This window comes from Ammodytes marinus (genome assembly GCF_949987685.1).
Source record: "Ammodytes marinus genome assembly, chromosome: 20".
Lineage (NCBI taxonomy): Eukaryota > Metazoa > Chordata > Actinopteri > Uranoscopiformes > Ammodytidae > Ammodytes > Ammodytes marinus.
In genome coordinates, this window is record NC_137224.1 from 8,218,218 (window position 1) to 8,240,309 (window position 22,092).

Below are 22,092 nucleotides of genomic sequence, written 5' to 3' on the forward strand. Positions count from 1 at the left end.
TGGGGCAATGCATTGTGGGGGGTGGGGTTTCCCAGACACCGTCGAGGAATAGTGGAGGGAAAATAATGTCCAGTCTAGACACTTTTTTCCTTAAAAGTATACCTGGAATTCAAAACACCTTCTTGCCATCCCAGCCCCCTTTCTCTTTCTCGGAGATGGATTCCAGAGTTGTTGGTTCAGTCCCTGCGTGGTCTGACTATAAGTCTGCACTCCAGCAGGACCAGCCAGGGCCAAAACAATACAATACCAGTTGCTTGAGCAGTCATCCAAAGTTTGAACAGGCCGTCATTCCACTGATGAAATCTGCTGTAGGGTTTTTTTTGACACTTTCTAAACCTCTAATGACCGTGTTGGGTTTTGTTCCCTTTCTGCGTATGGTACATATGCGCACAGTGACATCTGCAGGATTAGCCCAGATTATGAAAAATTTGAGATATAAAGCGCATGAGGTCATTAAATCAAATAATGCAAGGTGTGCTTAGTTGATACTAGCAATGTGTACAATAGACGTAGAAACTTGGCACTAAAATTAAACCTGATTCTATAATAATATAATAGGCTTACTCTCTAGTGCACCAGCACTTAATCTTACATTGAAATGCACTCTTTTAGGCTTTATATAAATACACGTTTCTCCAAGTCTATCCTTCAACAAAAATGACACAGTCCTCCTGTCCACACTCACACTTAAGAGAAAGAAAGCACCATTTTGAAATAGGCTAACAGGGTTCAGCCTCCACCAAGAGAGAAGTTTGATTGTTACAAGTCACTGGGTTTCTTAACCTCCAAATGCCGAAGCCTGACATTACATTTGTCTGAATTTAATCATATATATTTGTAAACAATCTACACAAAGAACAATTACAGCAACCAAAAACAACAAACATGGTGCAAGTGTATCTGGCTTTGGTATCTTCCATTTCCATCTTCTAATCTATTAAACTATTCTGTTGTAGTTAATTTTTATATAGCTTTGAATTAAGTATGTTTTTTTTGACTGGTGCATCTCTGTGATCTACAAAGTGTGTGTTATTCCTGAATCCCTCTTCTTCAGCAATGAGCATTGGGAAATGTCTGACCTCTGCCCCCCCCCCCCCCCCCCCCCCCCCCATGAGACGTGTTTGAGGATTATTGTAAACATATTAGTTATTGTTGCCTCGCCTCTGGAAGCGTATTTCCAAAACAGATTGTAGGATTACATATTAGATTTGGAGGGTGGACATGGATCTGATGATATAACGGTTTCTTTTTTTTAAGTTGTAGGAGGGAGAAAAAAACTCGCTTGGCTAAATATGTGGCTGTCTAGTGGGAGAGAAGGCGCTCCCACTGTTGGCTGGTGGTGGCTTCTAGTGGAGCAGCCCTGAGTCCCGCAGCCGAACCATTGGTGCGTAATGGTGCACGACTGGACGGCAGATGTTTCACCACCGGGACACTCTGTCTCTGCACACTTTATCTGAACTCTTCCGACTTTTTTCGCCCCTCAGCGCTGGCGGGTTAACTTGCTCTCAAAACCTTTTTAAAAAGAACAGAAAAAAGAGGGTTATCTGAGGCAGGGAAAGCTCGAAGAAGGAGAGATTTTGGGCTACCTCTTCAAACGGTCCCGGTTTTAAACCCGCGAGTTGTCGTCATCAGCACCCCAGATACCCCCTTCGCCTCCACCCACCCCTCGCCCCCTCCTTAGCTCCCTAAATGGATGGGGCAGTCTTGGTCCATGCAGTTCAGCACAGGCCAAAAGATTGGAAACAACTTGTGAATGTGAATATCCGTCAGTGAGTTTGGAGTGTGGAGGGGGAACCGCTTTGAGAAATGCCCGAACGCTTCGCTGGAGTTTTGAAACTCTGAGGACTTTTCTCAAGCATTTGGAGCTTTTTTTTTTCTTTTTTTTTTTAAAGTCAGGAGGAAGGGCTCTGCTCAGAGTTTACAACAGAAAGGAAAACTCAGCGCTGAAGTGGCAGCTCTCTCACTATAGCCCTCGCTATGGATTGTATGTATTTATTGATATGCTTTTCACTCAGTCAAGTATGTCTGGATCATATTTTCGCTGCAGAAACACAAGGTGAGTTCACCCATTTATCCACCATACATTGACTTTCCTCCTTATATGCTGTTGCACTCTCCACATAAATGCACTCCGAACTTTTAGTTTTTTGGGCATAATTATTAGAAATGATGTCTTACTTTGAAAGATTGGTCAACATAATAAGGATGACAGCTCTTCTGTTCTGTATGGACCACTGTGTCAAACTGAACTGATTGCCCTTTGTGTCCAAATGATCTCTAATTATAATACATAGATTAGATACATTCTGAGATATACCTTTTTAGCCTATCTGAATATAACTGTATGAAATATGTGTTATGTCTGTCCTCTTGCCTGCCTTTAAGCCTTTCAGCTGTCTTTGCTTCAGAGAGTTTTTTTCCCCCTTTCATAACTCAGTAAATATGATTCTCACTTGACACTGTCTGTCCCATCAGAAAAACTCTCTGGAAAGTTAAGTGAATATGGTCTTATCGTGCCATTCAGCACAGACTCCCGTGGCCGCTACATTTCTCACGTGGTCTCAGCTGGAAGTGGAAGTAAAGATGGTGGTGCTTCCGATGCCGACTCAACCTCTGGCAACAGCAGCAGCAGCAGCAGCAGCAGCAAGAGAAGGGTGGCCCGCGGTGCCCCCGAGATGCCCTCTGTCACCTCCCGGCCGGCGAAGGCTGAGCACTTGTTTTTCAATGTCACCGTGTTTGGGAAAGAGCTGCACCTCCGCCTGCGGGCCAACAGGAGGCTGGTGGCCCCGGGGGCATTTGTGGAATGGCAGGAGGACTTTGTGGAGAAGGCCAAGGAGCGCATTCACGGCGACTGTGTTTTCACTGGAGATGTGAGCGACATGCCCGAGGCCTCTGTGGCAATCAGCAACTGTGACGGACTGGTAGGTCACCACCACCAATGCACAAGGGGGGCAGGGAAATGATGCACTGCCTTTTCTGGCACAGTGTGGGGTTGGCAATGTATTTATTCATCTTCCACAATGATCACTAAATTTTTCTCCCTGACCTAATTTTGCACCAACTTCACATCCTTAAACATATTAAATATTCCATCTAAAATATGTTGTAGTATCACGCAACATTCAACGATTTGTTGTCTTCAGAGGTGACTCTTAGTTTTGTAGATTGGTCTTTTGCTGAGAGGCTGTCATGCCTGTATAATGGATTCTAAAAGTTGTCTGGCTTTCCCTGTGTTATTAAATTGTTTCATCTTTCAAAGAGACTTCTCAAACAACTCCTGCATCATGATTGATCTGCTGTCTCCCTGTATGCTTCGTATCTTAACACTCATACACTCAAAATCTTTCCCACGAAAATCCTCTGTACCCAAGCAAGCGCACGTGGAAATTTGAGTGTTTGAATTCTGCTCTTCCATTGGTCAGGAGGAGTTCATCAGGCAGCTAATGATTGGGCTAGAATCAATGGGACAATCTTAATCCTTTCGTATTTCTTTCTCTAACAGTCCATCCTTGAACTTGGCGAGCACATCGGCTTATCCACATGTAGCTGGACTAACGCCACGTTTTAATTTATGCTGGGCTTACACTAGAGGACTTTTAAAAGACGTTGAAAAGACTGAAGACTGAAACCCTCTTACATCTAAAGACAATCTACTCACACCTGAAGACAACTAGTCATTAGTTTTCAGTCACAGAGTGAGATTTTGAAAAGACAGGGGGTCTCATATTGCAAGACTACAACTAGATTCCTTTTGAGACTAATATTATTTCCGCAAACGCGATAGTGATTATTTAATTAAAAAAAGGTTCATTCAATATTCCGAGCGAGGGACTTCCTTTAGTTATTTGACCATCTTTATTTGCTGATCTCGTCCCCCAATAACTTTAACTCCTAACCCTGTATTTGACGGTAAAGTGTTAAGGTTGCGCGGCTGTCAGCCTGGTGCCGCTCCTCCTGCGTCGTGCTTGGTGCATGCAAGAGTGTGACAGTGTTTACGTCATTTCGCTTGAGCTAACCCCTTAAGACTAACGATAATATCAAACATGTTTGATAATGTCGGAACGTCAAGACGGGAAGAAGACTGGCTGAAATCGGGTCGGAAGACCACCTTAAGGCCAGGACACACCGGCCCGATAATCGCCGTCGTAGAGTCGGAAGGGGGCGGGGACACGAATCTGTTTGGTGTGTGCCGTGAAATCGGTCGTCGTAGATGTCGTCGGGCAGTCTTTCAGTTGGAGCAATTTGATTTGTGGAGGGCTAGCGAATCAGTGAAGCCCGGAAGTGAGGCGGGTAGCACAAACAGCTAACAACAGTTAGCCATCGTTTTAATGTGTTTGTTTGTTTCGTTCAGCGAGTACTCACATGCATCAACCCTTGTTGACTGCTCGACACCATGCTCGACACTCTCTGCTAAAAATGGTGCTCTTTATGGTCCATAAATATAAATACGTATTTCTATCTATGTTTATGGTCTAGAGAGCCGTCCCATCATTTCCGGCTTCCGTATTTTTTCGGGCCACAATACAGATTAGCGCCGCCTGCTGTTATGGAGACATTACGTCCCGCGCAAGCGCAGAGCGTACGGAAAGTCAGCAGTCGGTTTGGTGTGTTCTTTGCACTTTTTCGGCCGCGACGGGAAGACTGGAGCTCCCTGAATCGGCAGTCTCCATTTTCGGGTAGTCGGACTGGTGTGTCCTGGCCTTTACACCAAACGACTGAGATTACGTGCGCGTGCCACAACTCCAGCACGACTACTGTGATTTCAGTCCGACATTGGAAGATTGTCTGCGACTGTCAAATCGCGTGAAAAGTCGCGTAGTGTAAGCCCAGCATTAGTTGCATAAAATTGCTGGGTTCCGGCCAGGTAGCCTACACTACTCTTGGTTAACCCTAACCCTAACCCAATGAGTGATGCGAGCAGTAAGCTAGCGCTAAACTGTAAAACTAAAACAGTGATTTTGAAAGATGCTAATGCGCTTTGTAGAGCTGGGCTGAGAAATTTAACCAATACTGTAAAGTTGTTGAAAATCAGGACCCGTTACCTAAACGTTTTGTACATTGCTCTTTGCTAATAAAAGAGAGCGAGGAGAACATTTTGTTTGTGGCTTGTAGTTCAGGTATTTTGCCAACCTGGAATCGCTTCCAAAATGGAAACCCTAAAAGAACTTTATGTAGCAGAAATATGAGGGTATGGAACATTTGAGCATATGGATGGACATCAGAGATGTGGAATATGCTGCAAGAGTGGTGGAAAACTGTCTGGAATTCAAGCAGATATAAGGCAAACTGCAAACCCTTTTTACAGCCATCTTTTCAAGCCCACAGGAGAGTGATTCTAAAGAGACACATTTTGGTTGGAATCTCCCTTTAAACAGCTGTTTTAAGCATCCCTTTGTGCAGTGCTCTGGTTTCACCGATGGTATTTTGAAGTCTATTAATCAAAAAAAAGTCAAGGCCACAATCCCGGCATGAGCTATTCTTTGTCCAGTCCATTATCACCCAATCAATTGCTCTAACGCAGTCATTTGGTGTCATCACGTCAGAGAGAAGGGGGAGGTGAGTTTAATGGATGTTTGCAGTCGGGTAAATTAGAGTGAATTTTCAATGAATTGGCGGGTTTACCAAAGTGGAGCTACAGTACCGCATTAGAGCTGTTTCTCAGTCAGCTCTCTGAATTGTTGGGACAGAAATAACATGTGGAATGGGAGCGAGGATAACCTTCTGACCCCGGAGCTGTTTCAAACACCTTTTAAATGAGACAAAAACACAGTCACTTTCAGATATGAGTCCCTTCTTTCTCTGGCCTAGAACTGAGGTATTTCTTCTTTCTTAATGTAATAACAGCGAGTGGTGTGAGGACAATGCCATGCTGTGTTCTCTAATCACAAAGTAATTTTTTCCTGAAAGGCGACTGTGTGTGTGTGTGTGTGTGTGTGTGTGTGTGTGCCCTTCAGTGACTCGAGGCTAAAAGTGACACAGTGGCCCTATGCATCACAATGCAGCACAATGCCGCATTCACCCACCAATACCATATACATATTTGTTTCAAACCTAAGTCCAACAAAGATAGCAGCCTTCCTTAGAGTGTTATTTAATTTGAACCTAGCCATACAGAAATCTATTTTGGTTTAGAAGTTTTGAGCAATGTAGTGAAGCCAGAGTTATCCTCTGCAAATAGCTTTCAGCATTCAAGTCATGATAACAGTGAATACTGAGCTAATGGCGCCCAGAGACAGGGACTTTTGAGTTTTATGGGAAAGATTATCATAATGAGAACTTGTGAACAATCATGGATAACCAAAGCTTGGTTGTATCATTGCATAATTAATTGTTCATGTGAGGGTTAACAAAAAGTTGACAATATTCCCCTCCAGTAATGGACTTTTGACCACTAGAGTTTTGTTAGATATGCAGGAGAATACAATGTTGCTTAATAGTGTAATTGTAATGTTTTCATATAGAAAAAAACCTTGGCTACTCCATATGCTAACGCTTTGTTTTGAAAGCAATCGACCAATTCCCAACCTTGGTTCCCTCTGCACAGTGAGATACTGAATGTATCAACTCCTGCTGGGTTTCAATCATTGCCCCAACCGGTAGTGAAAGAAAGGCAACAAAGATACTATTGATTGTAGGAAGTGGTAGATCAAACACCAAATCACGTCATAACATTAAGGTATATTGCGTCTAGTAAAGACATGCTGCTGCTGACTTTTTAAAACCTCAAATGTCAAGCATTCAAACATTCAAGAATTCAAATCAAAAAACTTAAAACCTTAAAAACTAACTGCAGGAACAGTGGAACCTACTCAATGTGTTTTGTTTCAGGAGTTAGGTGAACTTGCCCTTTAAAGGCTGCAGTCACACTCTTAGGGATATCATCCATGTGTTTCCTTGCATCAAAGCAAACGTAAACACAGACCTGTCTGTGCATGCAGGGGTGTTTGGAGGAGCATTTGAAGGTGCACAGACAGCCCACAGGCAAACTATTTAGTCTAAAGTGTGTGCTTGATGTGGAGGGACACAGAGGAGATCATGTCTGATGAAAGGACACAAGTTTGAAAGGAATAAGAACCCGAGGTCGCCGCATGCGGGCCAAATCTCTGCTTTGCAATGGAAAGAAAGATAGGTTTGATGGGCTCCCCTTATAGAGAACAGACACATGCTGTAATGGAGCATCGGAGCAGATGTATATCACAGGCAGAGTGGCATAGATTTTCGTGATTATATTCCTATGGCACGAAGCAAAAGTGCTCAGACGTGAAGACACCAGCAGTCCTCCTAACTTTGCATTTCTTCTTTTTGATTATTTCATGCACTTCAATATGACTGATTTTCTAAGATAAGCTTTTGCTATCGGTGCATCCTTTGGAGTGAGGCCTCTCCAACAGAGATGACTCCGTTATGACCATTCATGACATCACCAACAACAGATTACGTTTAACTTGGTCCCCTGCCAGGCGCCCTGAGGTGCCAGATTTATGGCATTCCAAGCACATGACAGATTCGACATGCATACAGTAAAGCTGCAAATGAATCTGCTCTGATATATTCGGCGCTCTCAGCAATACCCGGACTATCAGCTGAGGTTGCAAAAGACAGTGAATGCAAAATGACTTAGTGTTGTAAAGAAAAAAATAAGAAAAAAACACCTGTGCTTTCAGTTTCATTTATGATATAAAATAATGTCTGAATGGCCCGACATGTCAGCGGCTGCTATATCTTCTTCTTCTACTTCTGACCGTAAATCGTTTTAGAATGCAACAGCTGTGCACTCCAGGCGAGCATGGGCTATTGTTGTGGAGTGCTGAGTGATGGCTATGATTATGCCGTTGCCGCTCATGTGTTGGGAAGTAGCACAGTCGGGATGATAGAATTACATGTGTGATGGAAACATGAGTGCCGGAAGACCGCGCAGTCGGAAGAAAAAGCGTGCTATTTCTGTGTCCATCAGTTAAAAGGAGAGAGAGCCACCTAGCAACAGTCAGCAGTCAGCCGCCTTTTTAGAAGAGAAGGGGTGGGGTGCAGTTTTCCATTCGTTGAAAATGGAAAATGCTTTCCCTGGATTGTTCTATTCACGAATGTTGTGCAGGAATTCTGTACAGTTGCCTGGTCCCCGTCCAGTATTTCCAGTATTCCTCCGGTGTTCCAGTACTGTGTTGGCCTGGCACGGAGGGGAAAAAGCCACTAAATCATAGAGCTCCATCAGTGGAGGCCCAACATCTCAGCCAAGTCAACAATGTGATTTATTTCCTCTCTAATATTAATTTGGAGCAACTACAGCAAGCTAAACATGCGCTCATTCAAATGCACATTGGGATATGGGACAATCATACGGCAAACATGCACGCACAGTCGCACACAAACACACACATATGAACACACACACACACACACACACACACACACACACACAGATCCCAGATACCAGTGAATGACACAATAATGACAAGTAGGCTACATCAATACAAAACAAATTGTACATACACAAACATATGTGTTAAATGTTGTAAATTTCATAAAAATATATTGCTTTATGCTACTCCTAAAATGACTTCTCCTACTACTGACTACCAGTACCATTACAGCTTAAGCAGCCTTTTGACATTTAACTCCAATTTAATGATCTACCTATTGGATCTTTTAATAACATTTTTCTTCCTCTTTGATGTGTGTCTGCAGGTGATTATGAGTCCAATTTTCTCTTGATAATCCCCGTCTTGATCCCCTGCTCTGCTTGCCCTTTATTGGCTCCGCAGACTGAGATGTGAAAGCTGATAAAAAAAGAATCAAGTAGTAATTTCCCTGCTCCCATCAACAAGCTATCTCCTACGATTATTTCAGACCCCCAGCTCTGCTGAGTAAGCCACCACTCAGACAAGATTTACTCTGCACAGTTTATTGTTATCCCAGTTATCCACCATCGATCACATGTCTGATGCAAGTTTCTCACAAATACTGCATCAAAAGTGTCATTTCTTTCTATCAGATAAAGCTCACATTTGTCACTGACAGTGGATTATCTTTTCACTGTCCCTCTCGCCTGGGGATCATCAAAGAGCATATCTGGAATCTGAGTTGGATGTTTCTAATACATTTGTTACAAATCAAAAGGTTAAGCCCCTGGAATTACAATAGGTGGCCGGAAATGAATACCTCAGACACTGCTCAGGGCTAAAATAGAAGGTCATATCTTTAAAAGAACGATAAAAAATATTTGTTGCTTTTTACTTCATTGTGTCGAAAACTAAACACACCTTTGTCTGGAAGCGTATTCAATTCATGCATGCGTTGGTTCCTCACCCCAGTCTGACAGACTCCAGCTGCCTCCCACTGAAATTACATACAATAAATATCCTCCTTCAAAGTTGCTCTTACTGATGTGTTGCAGTTACACAGCTGGATGCCTCGGTTCCTCGGCTTCAGAGCCTTTTTTCAACTGCCGGAAACCTCACACATTTCTGACTGTTGATTGGAGATTATGGATAATTTTGCACATGCTGATTATTATTATTATTATTAACACTGAATAGGAATAAATCTATCTCAGATCTGAGAATACAGGCAGTTCAGTGTGATGTCAAGCGAATGTGAAATTTTGGTCTGTTTTTTCATGACTCTGTGAGAGAGGAGATTCAAGCCCATGCGCTGAGGCCCAGACTCAAGGGTGCAATTTCCTGTGGGGACGAGGTAACAGAAGTCCTCCCACTCCCCGGCTGTCAATATCCCAATGAGAGGAGCTCTGGGTTAGTTATAAGAGCCCACCGCCATGCCCGTGGCTCTGTGAGGTACTTTGAGCTAAATGCTCAACAGACAAACAAACAACAGACTAATAAGCGATTTCCATGTGATGATGGTGCTATGAATCGTTAGATTCATACTTAAGAGGAATATGAAATCATCATGTCCACAAATATAGATTTTGCTCATATCTGCATTGCCTGGAAAATAAGGGCAGAACTTATGAAAAGTGCAGTAACTTTGTGTGTCCCCTCCCCTCCTACTGACGGCCAAACCTACACCCTTGACTTTACCACGCAGCAGTGTACATATGTTTACATTTGGTTCCTCTGTAAAGGCCCTTCCAGATGCTGCTGCTCGCTCTCTGCCCTTCACAGACCTGGGCTTCACTTTCCAGCCGCTGCTGAAATAAGAGACCACAGAGGAAGTATTCGAGCATGTCTTACTTGGCATTTCCTGGTCAGGGGCCGGACAGATTCTTTCACTCCTCGTCGGCCTAACTGTCACATGTCCACCATTCACTTCACACAGTGTTTGTGTTGTTAGTCCAGAGAGCGGCAGCGAGCAGATGATTTTAAGAAGAGTTTTTTTTTAGGTACAATTTTTCTCTTTGCCGCACTGTATTTAGATTTCTTTTGGCAGCTGTAAATACACCCACTCTTGCCAAGATCTTGTTGGTGTGCCTTCTTCATGAGGATAATGATAGGTTGCATAGCTTTCTTTTTTCTTAGTAAGGAGCGGGGATATGAGAAATTTCATTTGCACTGTACAGTTTGTGCTTATTAAGCTTAATAGAAAAAATATGGCAACCCTGAAAAAGAAATGTGTCAACATCAGACTAAGTTGATCTCATTAGGAAAGGGTGCAACATTGCTTTTGCTTCATTTTTTTCTCCTTTATTGGACACATCTATATGGCAGGGTGTGGATTGAAACATAAGGGAACCATTTTCCTTGGGAAGATATAAACAAATTGGGTTGCAGTGTCACACCACGTGTACAAAGTGTTCAAAACACAGGGCCTGTCTTCGTCTCTGTGCGGGTTTTCTCCTTGTGTGTTTGGACAGTCCTCAATTTGAAATGTCTGTCTATGTGTGTGCCCTGTGATAGAGTGGGGAACTGTTGGAGGCGTATCCTGCCCCTCACTGTGTGAAACAATCTTTATCCTCCTATGACCCCACAAAGGGTAATCGGTTAAGAAGCTAGAAGCTTTGTTCAAATGATGATACACATACGAGTGGGCGTTTCGACAATAGCACTACTTTGTCGGCTCACTGCTCAGTGTAATTTTCCATCGTCTATGGCAGACAGATCTTATATCCAGTGATTGTGTTGGACATTACCCTCCAGCACTCTAAAGAAAGCATTTTTTTTTACATGGAAGGCATAGCGTTTTGTACAAGAATGTGTACATACGCCACTTTGGGCCAGTGTGAACACAACACTGACATTTTCCTCACCCTACAAGTTGAAGTTGAAGGGTGAGGAACTTGGTGAACTTGTGAGCAAACAGTTGCTTATTTACACATCCAGCTGTTACACAGCATCATTATCATTCCTTGACCTTTTTTTGGTCCCTACTCCCCAGGGAGATATCTGGCATTTGAGTTGCTAAATGCTCCGCCATGTTCACCAGTTAGATTGCTATACCCTTGTCTTTCAGCGGTTTTGGTGGTGAGCAGGTAGCATGAAGTGGGATTTTAGAGCTTTTTCACTGAAAAGAGAGGCCTTCTGTGGCGAAAAACAATGTTATGAAAGCTGTGTGGGTGAACCAAAACAGTACATGTGTGTATGGACGGCTAAATGATGAGGTGAAAAGTAAGCAAGGAAGTTAGGAAGTAAGTAAGCAAGGCTTTATTAACATAGAACATACAGTTACAAAGTTCTTCAACACAAAATGTAACTGAAAGAGATATACAAAAAGTAAAAAACATTGAATTTGACATGAAAACACAACACATAGGTAAAAGAGACTAGACCTAAAGGCATCTATGAAAAGGCTTGCCTGTTTACATGGGTTTTCAGAAGAGTTCACAGAATCAGCAGATCTGACCGATTGGGGAGATGGTTCTAAAGTTTCGGGGCTATAACTGCGAAAGCACAATCTCCTTTATTTATGTGGTTGGAGCGAGGGATGGATAAAAGGCAAAGGTTTGAAGAACAGAGTGATAGAGGAGTGGAATAGGGAATGAGTGGGTCGGATATGCAACTAAGGGCGAGATCATGCACTGCTTTTTAAGTAAACAGGATTTTGTAGTTGATTCTGTATATAACCTGTAGAGTGTGTTAAAGTTGAGGGGAGCTGCACATTCATGTGATAATTCTCTGTAGGTTCATCACTCCGTGTGGCAAATTTTTACAGTTTTGCATGTTTTTTTCATTATCATTGTGAACCAATAATAAGGGGGGAAACAGTTATTCTAGTGAATCATTCCAGATCGTTCAAAGAGGTTAATGTACGGTAACAAAAGGTTTCAACTATAACTATGACACCAAACTGTTACCAAGAAATACATACAGTATACCGCTAACCTTTAACACCTTTTTATTGGAGCTGACTGTAATGTTCCCACAAAAAGCTGTACACGGGTGTTTACTGTAGGGAAATCAGTGTCCTTGCACATGTTTGCCCTTTCATATGTGTTGTGCAAATGCCATTCAGGCACTGCATTATCACTTCAGCACAGATGATGAAAAGAGTGAGGAGGCAGTGAAAGGGTTGAATCTCATTTATATGGATGGACTTCAATTGTGTGGCTCCTTTTCACCCAACGCATCCGGCAGCGACATCTCTTTGGTGCTTTGTTGTCCGCCTGTATATGAAGCTCCTGTATTCCAGTCACATGCACTTTTACAGTATTAAATGACATGCAATAACACCATCATCTTCATGGCCAAGCTACAGCAGACATAATGCATTTACTGTATGTAAACCAACAGTGAGTGCCAGCATATGATTGCTGCCTGCCTCATTCAAAAAAAGCGGGGTTTCTTTCAATAGCTGCCTTTTTTCTCTCTTCTTTTTTTACATTCAACAATCATTACTGCATTACTCTAAAGAATCAATTGTTCAACACACACTTTGAAAGCATTGCCGGAGATTGTAAAAGGATCCAATGGGAGGGTTTGAGGACTTTTGAATTAATTGAAAAAAATAAAGCAGATGGAAACGTAGGCGGCTGACTAGAGGCTATTGCTACTCATTATCTCGTTTGGGATGAAATCCTGGTGACACTCAATAAATCTTTGGTGAAAGATCTCGCAGGGCCTCAAATTGTGTCTACCTGCGTCATTCCCCTCCACATCCAACCCCTCTCTCTCTCTCTTTCTCTAAATCTTCCAATTGATCGGGGCCCACTGTAATTACTGCCTCCAGTAGGAATTACCCTCCTTTAAAAAATAATGCGAGGAGGCCGGGGTGCACTAATTTCAAGCCCTTCTTTTTCCAGGCAGGTCTGATCCGGACTGATAATGGGGAGTTTTTCATCGAGCCCCTCGAGAAGGGCCAGCAGGATGTGGAAGTGAAGGGCCGTGTCCACGTGGTCTACCGCAGATCAGCCATCAAGCTCGAGACGGCCCAGAGGAGGGAGGACCTCCATAATGAAGGTAGGCCATGGAGAAGCAAGCAGCAGCAGTGTGACGTCAGTGGAAAAAAAAAATGTGTGCGTCTGTGTGTGTGTTCTCACAGCATGTGAGTGAGCGAGTGTACACGTGTGAGTAAGTTCACATGTGTACGTTTCATAATAGGGAAGGAAGGAGTGTAGGCTATAATGCACTGCAGCATCCTTCCAAGGAAAAAATATTTCCTCAGGTCTCCAACACGTGAAAAAGAAAAAGTTACTGTCTATGAATCACTTTATTACAACTCATACATACTTTACATCAGAGCTAACCATTAAGTTTTCTGAATGACACTCATCTATTGGCAGACACCTTGAACCCCCACACTGGACAAAAACTCTCAAAAAAGGACTTTATTTTCTTTTAAATCAAAATAACATTAAAGTCAGGAGTGAAGTACAACTATAGGTGTTGTTTTTCCAATACTTGGTGTTGATCCCAGCTGTGTTTGAATATGAACATGTTTTTCCGCAAACTTTTTCGTTTTATTTCAAGCTGCATTATTTCTTATTTTTTCAAATGAACATCAACTCAAGTTAATTATCTTTTTAATGTGAGAGGGGTCTCTCGTATGATGAACCGACAGAGAATTATCAACTGACGTCTGATTTCGGCCATCAAACCCACGAAAAATATGGAACACAGACATATCTAACAGCTAGCTAGTGAACGTCGTGAAATATTTAGCCAGGAACCAGATAATTTATCTCAGGAATTGGTGGTGACCAAAAAAAAGCAAAAGCAAAATCTCTAAACGGTTGGTTGCATCATGTGTGCCAGTTGCGTAAATAGGAACCTATTTGCTTACACTTTCACCATAACTTTACTAGATGATGAGGATATGTCAGTCTTGTGTTCACAACTTGGCCCCAAAAGTCGCAAATACATTCTTGTACATGTCTCCCTAAACAGTTGTCTGTGTAAGTGGGAGCGCTGGAGGTCAATGTTCAGCACAATCTATTGTTCACGAGATATCACATCTATCTCTGCTTTGGCTGCTGTGCTGATGGAAAGTTACACGCGATAATGAAAACATTGACTATGATGAATGCATCATTGATATTCAGTAAGATGGTTTATGCAAATTGTAAGAGTGTAGTACTGTACTGATTGATTGACCTAAAATCAAAATCTAAAATTCGACTGCAATCAAAAATGTAAGTACACAATATTTGCAGTTATTAAGCAAGAGCAAACACTGACAAAAAAACGCTGGTGTGGACAGAGGTGTTGCTACTTAAAGCATCTGGTGAAGTGAGGAATGCTGGGCTCCAGTGGTAGTACTGGGGACAGGGGAGGAGGAGGGGGGGGGGGGGGGCTTTGACCTCTGGTTCACAGTCACAGTCAATGACCCAACACTATTCCTTCCTTTGCAAAAACAATAGCTTGAGCATCTGGTAGAAGATTTCACTGTTCTCCCTAATTCACTCCATTTCCCACTTTCTGTCTGTCTGTCTGTCTGTGTGGCTGTAAAACTGATGTGTGGGTTTTTCATTGCATTTCACTCTGCAGATGTCTAGCTCATACATCCTCAGGAACAAATGCAATAAAGTCAGTCATTCACATTTGCCCAGGTAAATGGATTGCGCTCATTTTATTATTTTTTTTTATCTCTACAGGCTACATTGGGGCAACTGTGGCTCAGATGGTTAAGCGGGTTGGCCAATGATCCTAGGGTTGGTGGTTTGATCCCCGCCCGGCCACCTGTGTCATGGTTGTTGTGTCCCTGGGCAAGACACTTCACCCGCCTTGCCTTGTGTGAATGTGTATGATTGCTGTATGTTTGAGGTGGTGGTCGGAGGGGCCGATGGCGCGGAATGGCAGACTTGCTTCTGTCAGTTTACCACCACCGGTATGACTGTGTGTGAACGAGTGGAACCCTGTAAAGCGCTTTGGGTGCCTTGAAAGGCGGTATATAAATCCAATCCATTATTATTATTATATAAAGCGATGCAGCGGTCTGATGTTAGATTTGTACTTGTTGTCATTTTTAACTTTATGTGTGGTTTTAATAACAATGACATCTTTTCAAACAGTTTTCTGTTTTCTTTTGTTTTTTGTAATTGGTAGAGTGAATTTAAGTTCAAGTAACTCTACCGGCAAATGCAAATAAATTGGCAAATGTTATGATTTTATCTGTTTTCTATATTCTAGTAGAATGAATCGTGTCTCAAGATATTTGCTCCGGAACTATTTGCTTGAATATTTTTGCATTTCTCCTTCGCTTTCATTTGTCTGCATAGATAAAACCTCTGAAAAATACCGTGCCCGATGGCAAGCTTGAATCACTACCGTCTCCAAGGTGAAAATGTGTCTTTTACAAAAGATTGCAAGCTTTCATCATGCATAAGCTTCGGGCAACATGCCATGAATACTGTATTTGAACAAGGCAACAACTTCTGTCAGACATGTTCTCTGCGCTTATTTGTTTTCTTGATTATAGCCAGCAGAAAAATCCCAAAACTTGTAAATGATTTAATATTAAGCTCTTCAAATATATTTGGTGCATATGTCTCATAAGTCATCGTAAATATGGAATATAAAATCCATATTCCAACAGACAGTGTATGTCTTACATCTCAAGTCAAAGCCAGTTGGCGTGCTTTTGGAAATGGCTGAATGTTGTTCGGAATTTGTGTTACTCAGCTGTGATTCATGCCCGAAATACACACATATCAGTTAGGCTGAATGGGGGGGAGGCGAGGGGGGGTAGAGACTAGAGAGGTAATACACTCCTGGCACCATAGGCCAAGGATTTATGAGCCTTTCAAAGAGTATATTTTGACCGGGGATCGAGAAAGCTTAGAAGACATCCAGAGACCACAGGCCTGTTTGTAATCCCCGAAGGTTTCCTCCCCGCGCATCCCCAGATACTTTTATGTCAGATTTTTGACACGGACATACATCATGTAGTAGCAGAGGGGCTGATATAAGAGCAAGGTAGAAATACCAAACGTGCATGAGATTCCCACAGTCCTGTTTCATTGACTTGTTGTTTATATGCTGCATGGTTTTATTTCTATTTTGCAGTGGCAGACTTCGGGATCGCAAACCTCCCCGCGGCTCTGGATCTGGTGGAACACAAACTGTCGGAGTCGGAGCGCAAGAGGAGGCACGCCAAGAAGGACGAATTTAACATCGAGGTGCTGCTAGCCGTGGATGACTCGGTGGTGCGTTTCCATGGCAAGGAGCACGTGCAGAATTATGTTCTCACACTCATGAACATAGTAAGTTCTCTTCTGTTTTTTTTTTTTTCTATTTTATTTTATTTTATTTTTAATATTCTCGAACCAGTGACTGGTCGGCCCCTCTTTTCCAGTCAAGGCCATCCTACCAATCCTACAGCTATTACTTCCCCTTATTGACTTTACAAAAGGTCATAAATTGACACTCTCTTTTGTCACTCAATTGAACAGGAGAATATTTCCAGAAACAAACCAAATAAAGAGAGAAGAATACCAAATAAATAAATAACAAGATTGAACAAATCAATGTAAACCCTAACATATTTAGATAATGTTTACATGAGACAATGAAAAGACACAAACATTAACACTGAGCACTTGGAGTAATTTTATGGGATTTTGCTTGAAACATTTTTTGTCACGCAATGAATCTGTTGTGATTGATCAGATACATCGTTAGGAAACATCCTTTCTTACCATGGAAATCCTGCTGAGTTTGCTGATCTCTAGCTGCTTTTATCTACCTGTCGGGATATTTTCCCCCCTCTTTGTCCTCTCTGATATCAGACCTTGCCACACTCCTCCCCAGACCCCCACTTTCTCTGGCTGTTTATGGATTATCGATGAGATGGGGGGGGGGGACAGAGAAAAAAAAACTCTCAGCTCATTCATTACGGTTTCCACCAGCTCCTACCACCATAATCTACTTACTGGGCCCAAATCCCCCAAGTCAGATTTTCACAGGGTGCTGGTTTCACTCTGTAACAGTTACCATTTGGACCCTGCATGGTGGTCTGATTAGCTGCACTAGACCAATTAGAAAGGCAGTGGTGGAAACAAGCCGCCAGAAGTCCAGCTCGCTCTGCCAAAGCTCTTCTACCATGAAATGATACGTTTATTTAATTAGGATACTACATTTACATTACGTCCCCCGAATGTCTACAGCTATGAGAAATGTCTGATTTCGAAATGACCTTGGCCGATTTCACTGCGGAGTGGCTGCGAGATCCCCCCATCTGTAATCCCCAGCACTCCTATCTGGCGCTCTTTATCTGATCCGTTTTATCATATCACAGGAGAAGTGAATTTGGTGGATATTGTAATCATCGTTTTTATGTATTGCTATCACGCTGAGTAGAAAACAAACAAGAGAAGAGAGGAAACGGGGTCTAAACAACGTGGGTCTAAAGTCTTGCAGCTCATAAGCCCACTGGCTTGCTGTGTCTGAAAGAGCTCTGCCCACTTAAATCCCCTCTGAATCCCAAGCTCCGTGGCTGCAGAATGTGTAGTACCACCTGGAGAAACTCTCCCCCGAGGGATTGATTACTGGACATCCTGTCTGCGTGAAGCCAAGATGACTAGTGCCGAAGTGCCGGACTCCGCACAATGGCCGCGTTTGTTTGCAGCAGCGATAGGAGGGTTTTGTCCACGTTGATGTGACGCTGTACACAAGCCAGGGACACCTAGCTGCCTGTTAGCCCACACAGCTGCTACTCTCATTTTCAGCCCACAACAGTGCGATTCCAGCCCCCTTCTGTGTGTGCTCCTCCTGGCTTTGTAATTATCCCAGTGTACGTGGGGTTAGCCCGTCCCCTCGGCTGGCAGGAGCCGCTGCCAGAACGTTTTTTTTTTTTCTAAAGGTTAAATGCATAGACCCGAGTCCTGTCAGTAAAAAAAATATGCAACTTCAGTGTTTACAAAAGCCATCATGGAACTTTTATGATGGTATTTTTTTTTTTTTTATCCTCTCCTCGGTTTTTTCAACAGCTTCCAGGTTTCAGGCTCCAACATAAACACACGTATATAGGTCAGCATATAGACCAGTCTAGGAATTTGAGCTCGTAACAAATCTGGGAGAATTTGGGGTCACTCGAGTGTTCTTTACAGCCTTTATTGACCTGAATAGGCTTTCTGTGAATGGAATATTTGCTTAAATGCTTTGGGTGTAACCCTGCGTCCCAGAGCAAATTTGAACTTGAGCCAAGGTTGCTTTTCTTCAGTGACAGAGCTTTTGTTCTGTGCGGTCATAATTTTCAACTTGGAGAAAGCTAAGTGACACACACTTGTTGGTGCTTCAGCAAAGAGTATAGCACTCTGTTATTCCGTTTGCCTCATCCCAACCTTCTGGACAATTTTTGTCTTTTGTGAGCCTGCACAGGGACATATACTGAAAGATCCTGAAAGAAGACATGTCATGTCTCTTTTCTTTTTCCTTTAGAAACTGAACAAACCTGTTTACAAATGAATGGAGGTCTTTATCTCTCACATTTTCTTTCAAATGGCTGCTTTGACGATGTAAACATATTATTTTCATGTACTTTTCAGTGCATTCAATTTTTTTGTGTGTTTGTGTATTCTACAAAACCTAATGACTACATGAATGGATGGATGTCCTTGCGATTCTGCAGATATCTAGTTCTATCTCCTTTGTCAAGATTGTTATTTTCATGATAACGGAAAAAGCTGTAGGGTTTGCTTGCACAAGCTTTTCCTCAATAGCAGCTGTAAAGATTAAATCTCATGGACGGAAATAACATCACAGCTGCTCAATGCCTCTGCTGTAGCAATAATGAAAGTTTGGCGCTTCCCCTCGGGCCTGTTGCAAGTCACACAGCCTACACGACTACTCGATAACTTTTGGTCAGATCAATGTTGCACGTCATGCACAGTGTTACTAGAAAAAGCCACAATCGGTTGAATCTTTCACCAGCATTGTAAAGCATTGCATATTTCTAATACTTTTTTATAGCTTTAATTGTGAATCCGAAAGTGGTCTTCATAACAAAAGCAAATATTTAAAATTTTAAAAAGTAATACAAATGACCTCAAACTTATTCTAAATCCAATTATAAAACATATGAGAGATGCTTTATATCTCCCAGGAGAACAAACAAGTAGCATATCTTTACTTATAAAACTAATAAAAATAATGTTCTCATCGTGGAGACTCAATCTACTATTTTAGCCTGTTCTTCTTTCTCTTCTTATTCTTCTCTGTAATTACCTTAAAAGCATCACAGCAGCCATCCTTCCTAGCTTGCTGTGTGAAGCAGTCATCACAAATCATTTTTCTTTCTTCAAGCCTTTTACCGTACTTACAAATCTGATTTACACCGTTAGAGCACCTTCAGTCCTTTCTTTTCACTTCATACTTTCTGTGAAATGCCATTCAATTCTCAGTACCGCACACCATGAAAAAGTTCAAGGTAAACCCAAAAAACTCCACTATTGTTGTGTAGGAATAGGTTGAAATCAGTTTCAAATCCTTTAGATTTCGAGCTTAAGTGCTGAAGTTTTTCCACAAACCCACTTCGACTGTGTTTGATGTTTTTATTTAGGGTCTTGCCTTGAGCGCTTCATTGTGTTGTTTGTCTTCTGCCTTCTGCGGACTCTGCGTTCTCGTTCACATTCATCAAAGGCATTGTGCTCCGTTCATCCTTCAAAACACTGATAGACGCTGTTAATTTTTCTTACAGGTTGATGAAATCTACCATGATGAATCTTTGGGAACCAACATCAACATTGTTCTTGTCCGCATGATTATGGTCGGGTACCGACAGGTGAGCCCTGTGACAGATATTGATATATATGTTATTTGATGTGTTACTGATATATTTTCAAACATCTTTTCATAACAGTTTTTTAGTTGTAGTAGTAAAAATGTATTTTGGTCCATATAAACAATTTCCCGACAGAAATCCAGGTATAGATAATAAATAAATAACAAAGGAATTGTATTTCAAAGGAAAGATAAGGACATGGGGGGAAAATACATATTACATTGCTCTACTGCATACAGGAAGTGATACAGTGATATACTCCATCAGTTTCAGTGAAAAAGATATCAGATATATAGTGACTCCCAGAGTCCAAAGTACTGTTGTGGCTTAAAGAGAGATTTAATAACACTCCACCCCAACTTAATAAAAACCCATGGTATTACTAATGACTTTAAATGAATAGTTTGACATTAAGGGGAAATAGTATTAAAGCTTACGTTGCTTTCTAGGCAGATTCAAACTATTCCTCTGACACACTAAGTAACTGGATGTCTGCCTTTTGCACTATGACAGTTCTTTAACACTATTTACTGTATATGTGAAAGCTGGTTTCCTTCATTTGAATTAACTTCTCCCGCAGAGAGACCATTTGTTGGCCATGAATGAGTTGTAATTGGGTTTCAAATCAGCTCTTCTCCTGTGAGCATGTGCATGACAAATGACACATTTTGACTGCAGATATCATCAGAGAGCATGACATGTGGCGTTGGACTGAAAGACTAAAACTAACACAATGTGTGGTTCCCAGTGCTGAGCATTTTGAAGATGCATACACATATTGCCTTCCCCGTAGAACCTGTTCTTTAATTCTAAGTCAGCCCTACTAAAAAACATATCAGGAACCAGTGTGTTCCAGTCGCAAGGAGTTGCGAGTTGCAAGCAGTTGCGTCGCAAATCTTTGTTCTGAACTGGGCTTAACACTATATAATATGTTAGAATACGCTACATACTGTACATATTCACTATAATTGTCAAAGGGCTATTGGGTGATATACATTGCTATGACAACATTGGAACCCAGTGCTACACTCACTCACTGTTTGATTGTAAGGTGTGATCTGGGAAGTGTAGACAAAGCACTGTTTTGGTGGTCATTTCAAATAGTAAAAAAAAGCGCTCTCTGGAATGGTATACTACACCTTTAAGAGAGCACTTAAATGAAGTGGAGGTGAGTTAGTTGAGGAGTGCTCGAGATTTCAGCGATTTCAGAACTGCATCAAGAGCTCAGTCAGCGGGCCGGGGACTGATAATTTGATTATGTAACAGACAAATCCTACGATCACAATGCAAACCCAAACACACCAAAATAGTCCCATCTGGCTTCTATTACTGTAATGAAATATTTAGAAGTGTATGCTGCTGGTAATAATGGCCCTTTGTTACATAAGAACTATTGAGGGACATTTGTTTGGTGTTTCTTATTGTGATACACATCCATGGAAAAAGTTTGGTGTAAATGAGAAAGCCATTGGAATGCAAACAAATCCACCCATGGGTACATTAATATTGTGCGGTATTTCTGGATTCAATTGTTTGGGCCTGTTATCCTCCAGTGTTGACTGTTAATCTCCATAACTGATTGTTATGCCGCCTGGAGAGAGGGCATTGTGCATTTGGCTTCTCCCTGTCTGGTTGCCAAAGCAGAGAGACACTGCTTCGACAGCACCAGTTAGATGAGCTCAAACATGTTGAATGTGTCACCATGGTACACAGTCGGAGAAGAAAGACAAATATTTGGTCAGCTCCTCATGCACTTGTTCACCCGGCCTATTGGAGAAGTGTTGTTGTCAAACCCCGAATGCTATTTCATCCCCAATTAAATCTTGTAATTGCTTTTGGAAAGGATTTAGACAAAACCGAAGAACTTTTTCCACTCAATATTTATTATGCCTTAACTTTTTCCATCTCGGAAACCCTTTACCTGCCGCCGTGACTGAATTTTTTACACTCTATGCAAGTTTGAGTGAAAGCGCGCAACCACACACA

The 22,092-nt window shown here is 42.0% G+C and overlaps 1 protein-coding gene across 1 annotated transcript in view; it reads left to right on the top strand.

Annotated features, from left to right (window-relative positions):
- Positions 1 to 1,506: 1,506 nt before the first annotated feature.
- Positions 1,507 to 22,092, top strand: part of adamts14 (ADAM metallopeptidase with thrombospondin type 1 motif, 14) — a 41,022-nt gene continuing 20,436 nt past the window's right edge. Inside the window, exons 1-5 of the mRNA XM_080048627.1 lie at positions 1,507 to 2,056; positions 2,476 to 2,921; positions 13,190 to 13,346; positions 16,392 to 16,588; positions 20,023 to 20,106. Coding sequence (XP_079904753.1) covers positions 1,978 to 2,056; positions 2,476 to 2,921; positions 13,190 to 13,346; positions 16,392 to 16,588; positions 20,023 to 20,106 — 963 coding nt within the window. The 5' untranslated portion in view covers positions 1,507 to 1,977. The remainder of the gene's footprint in view (positions 2,057 to 2,475; positions 2,922 to 13,189; positions 13,347 to 16,391; positions 16,589 to 20,022; positions 20,107 to 22,092) is intronic.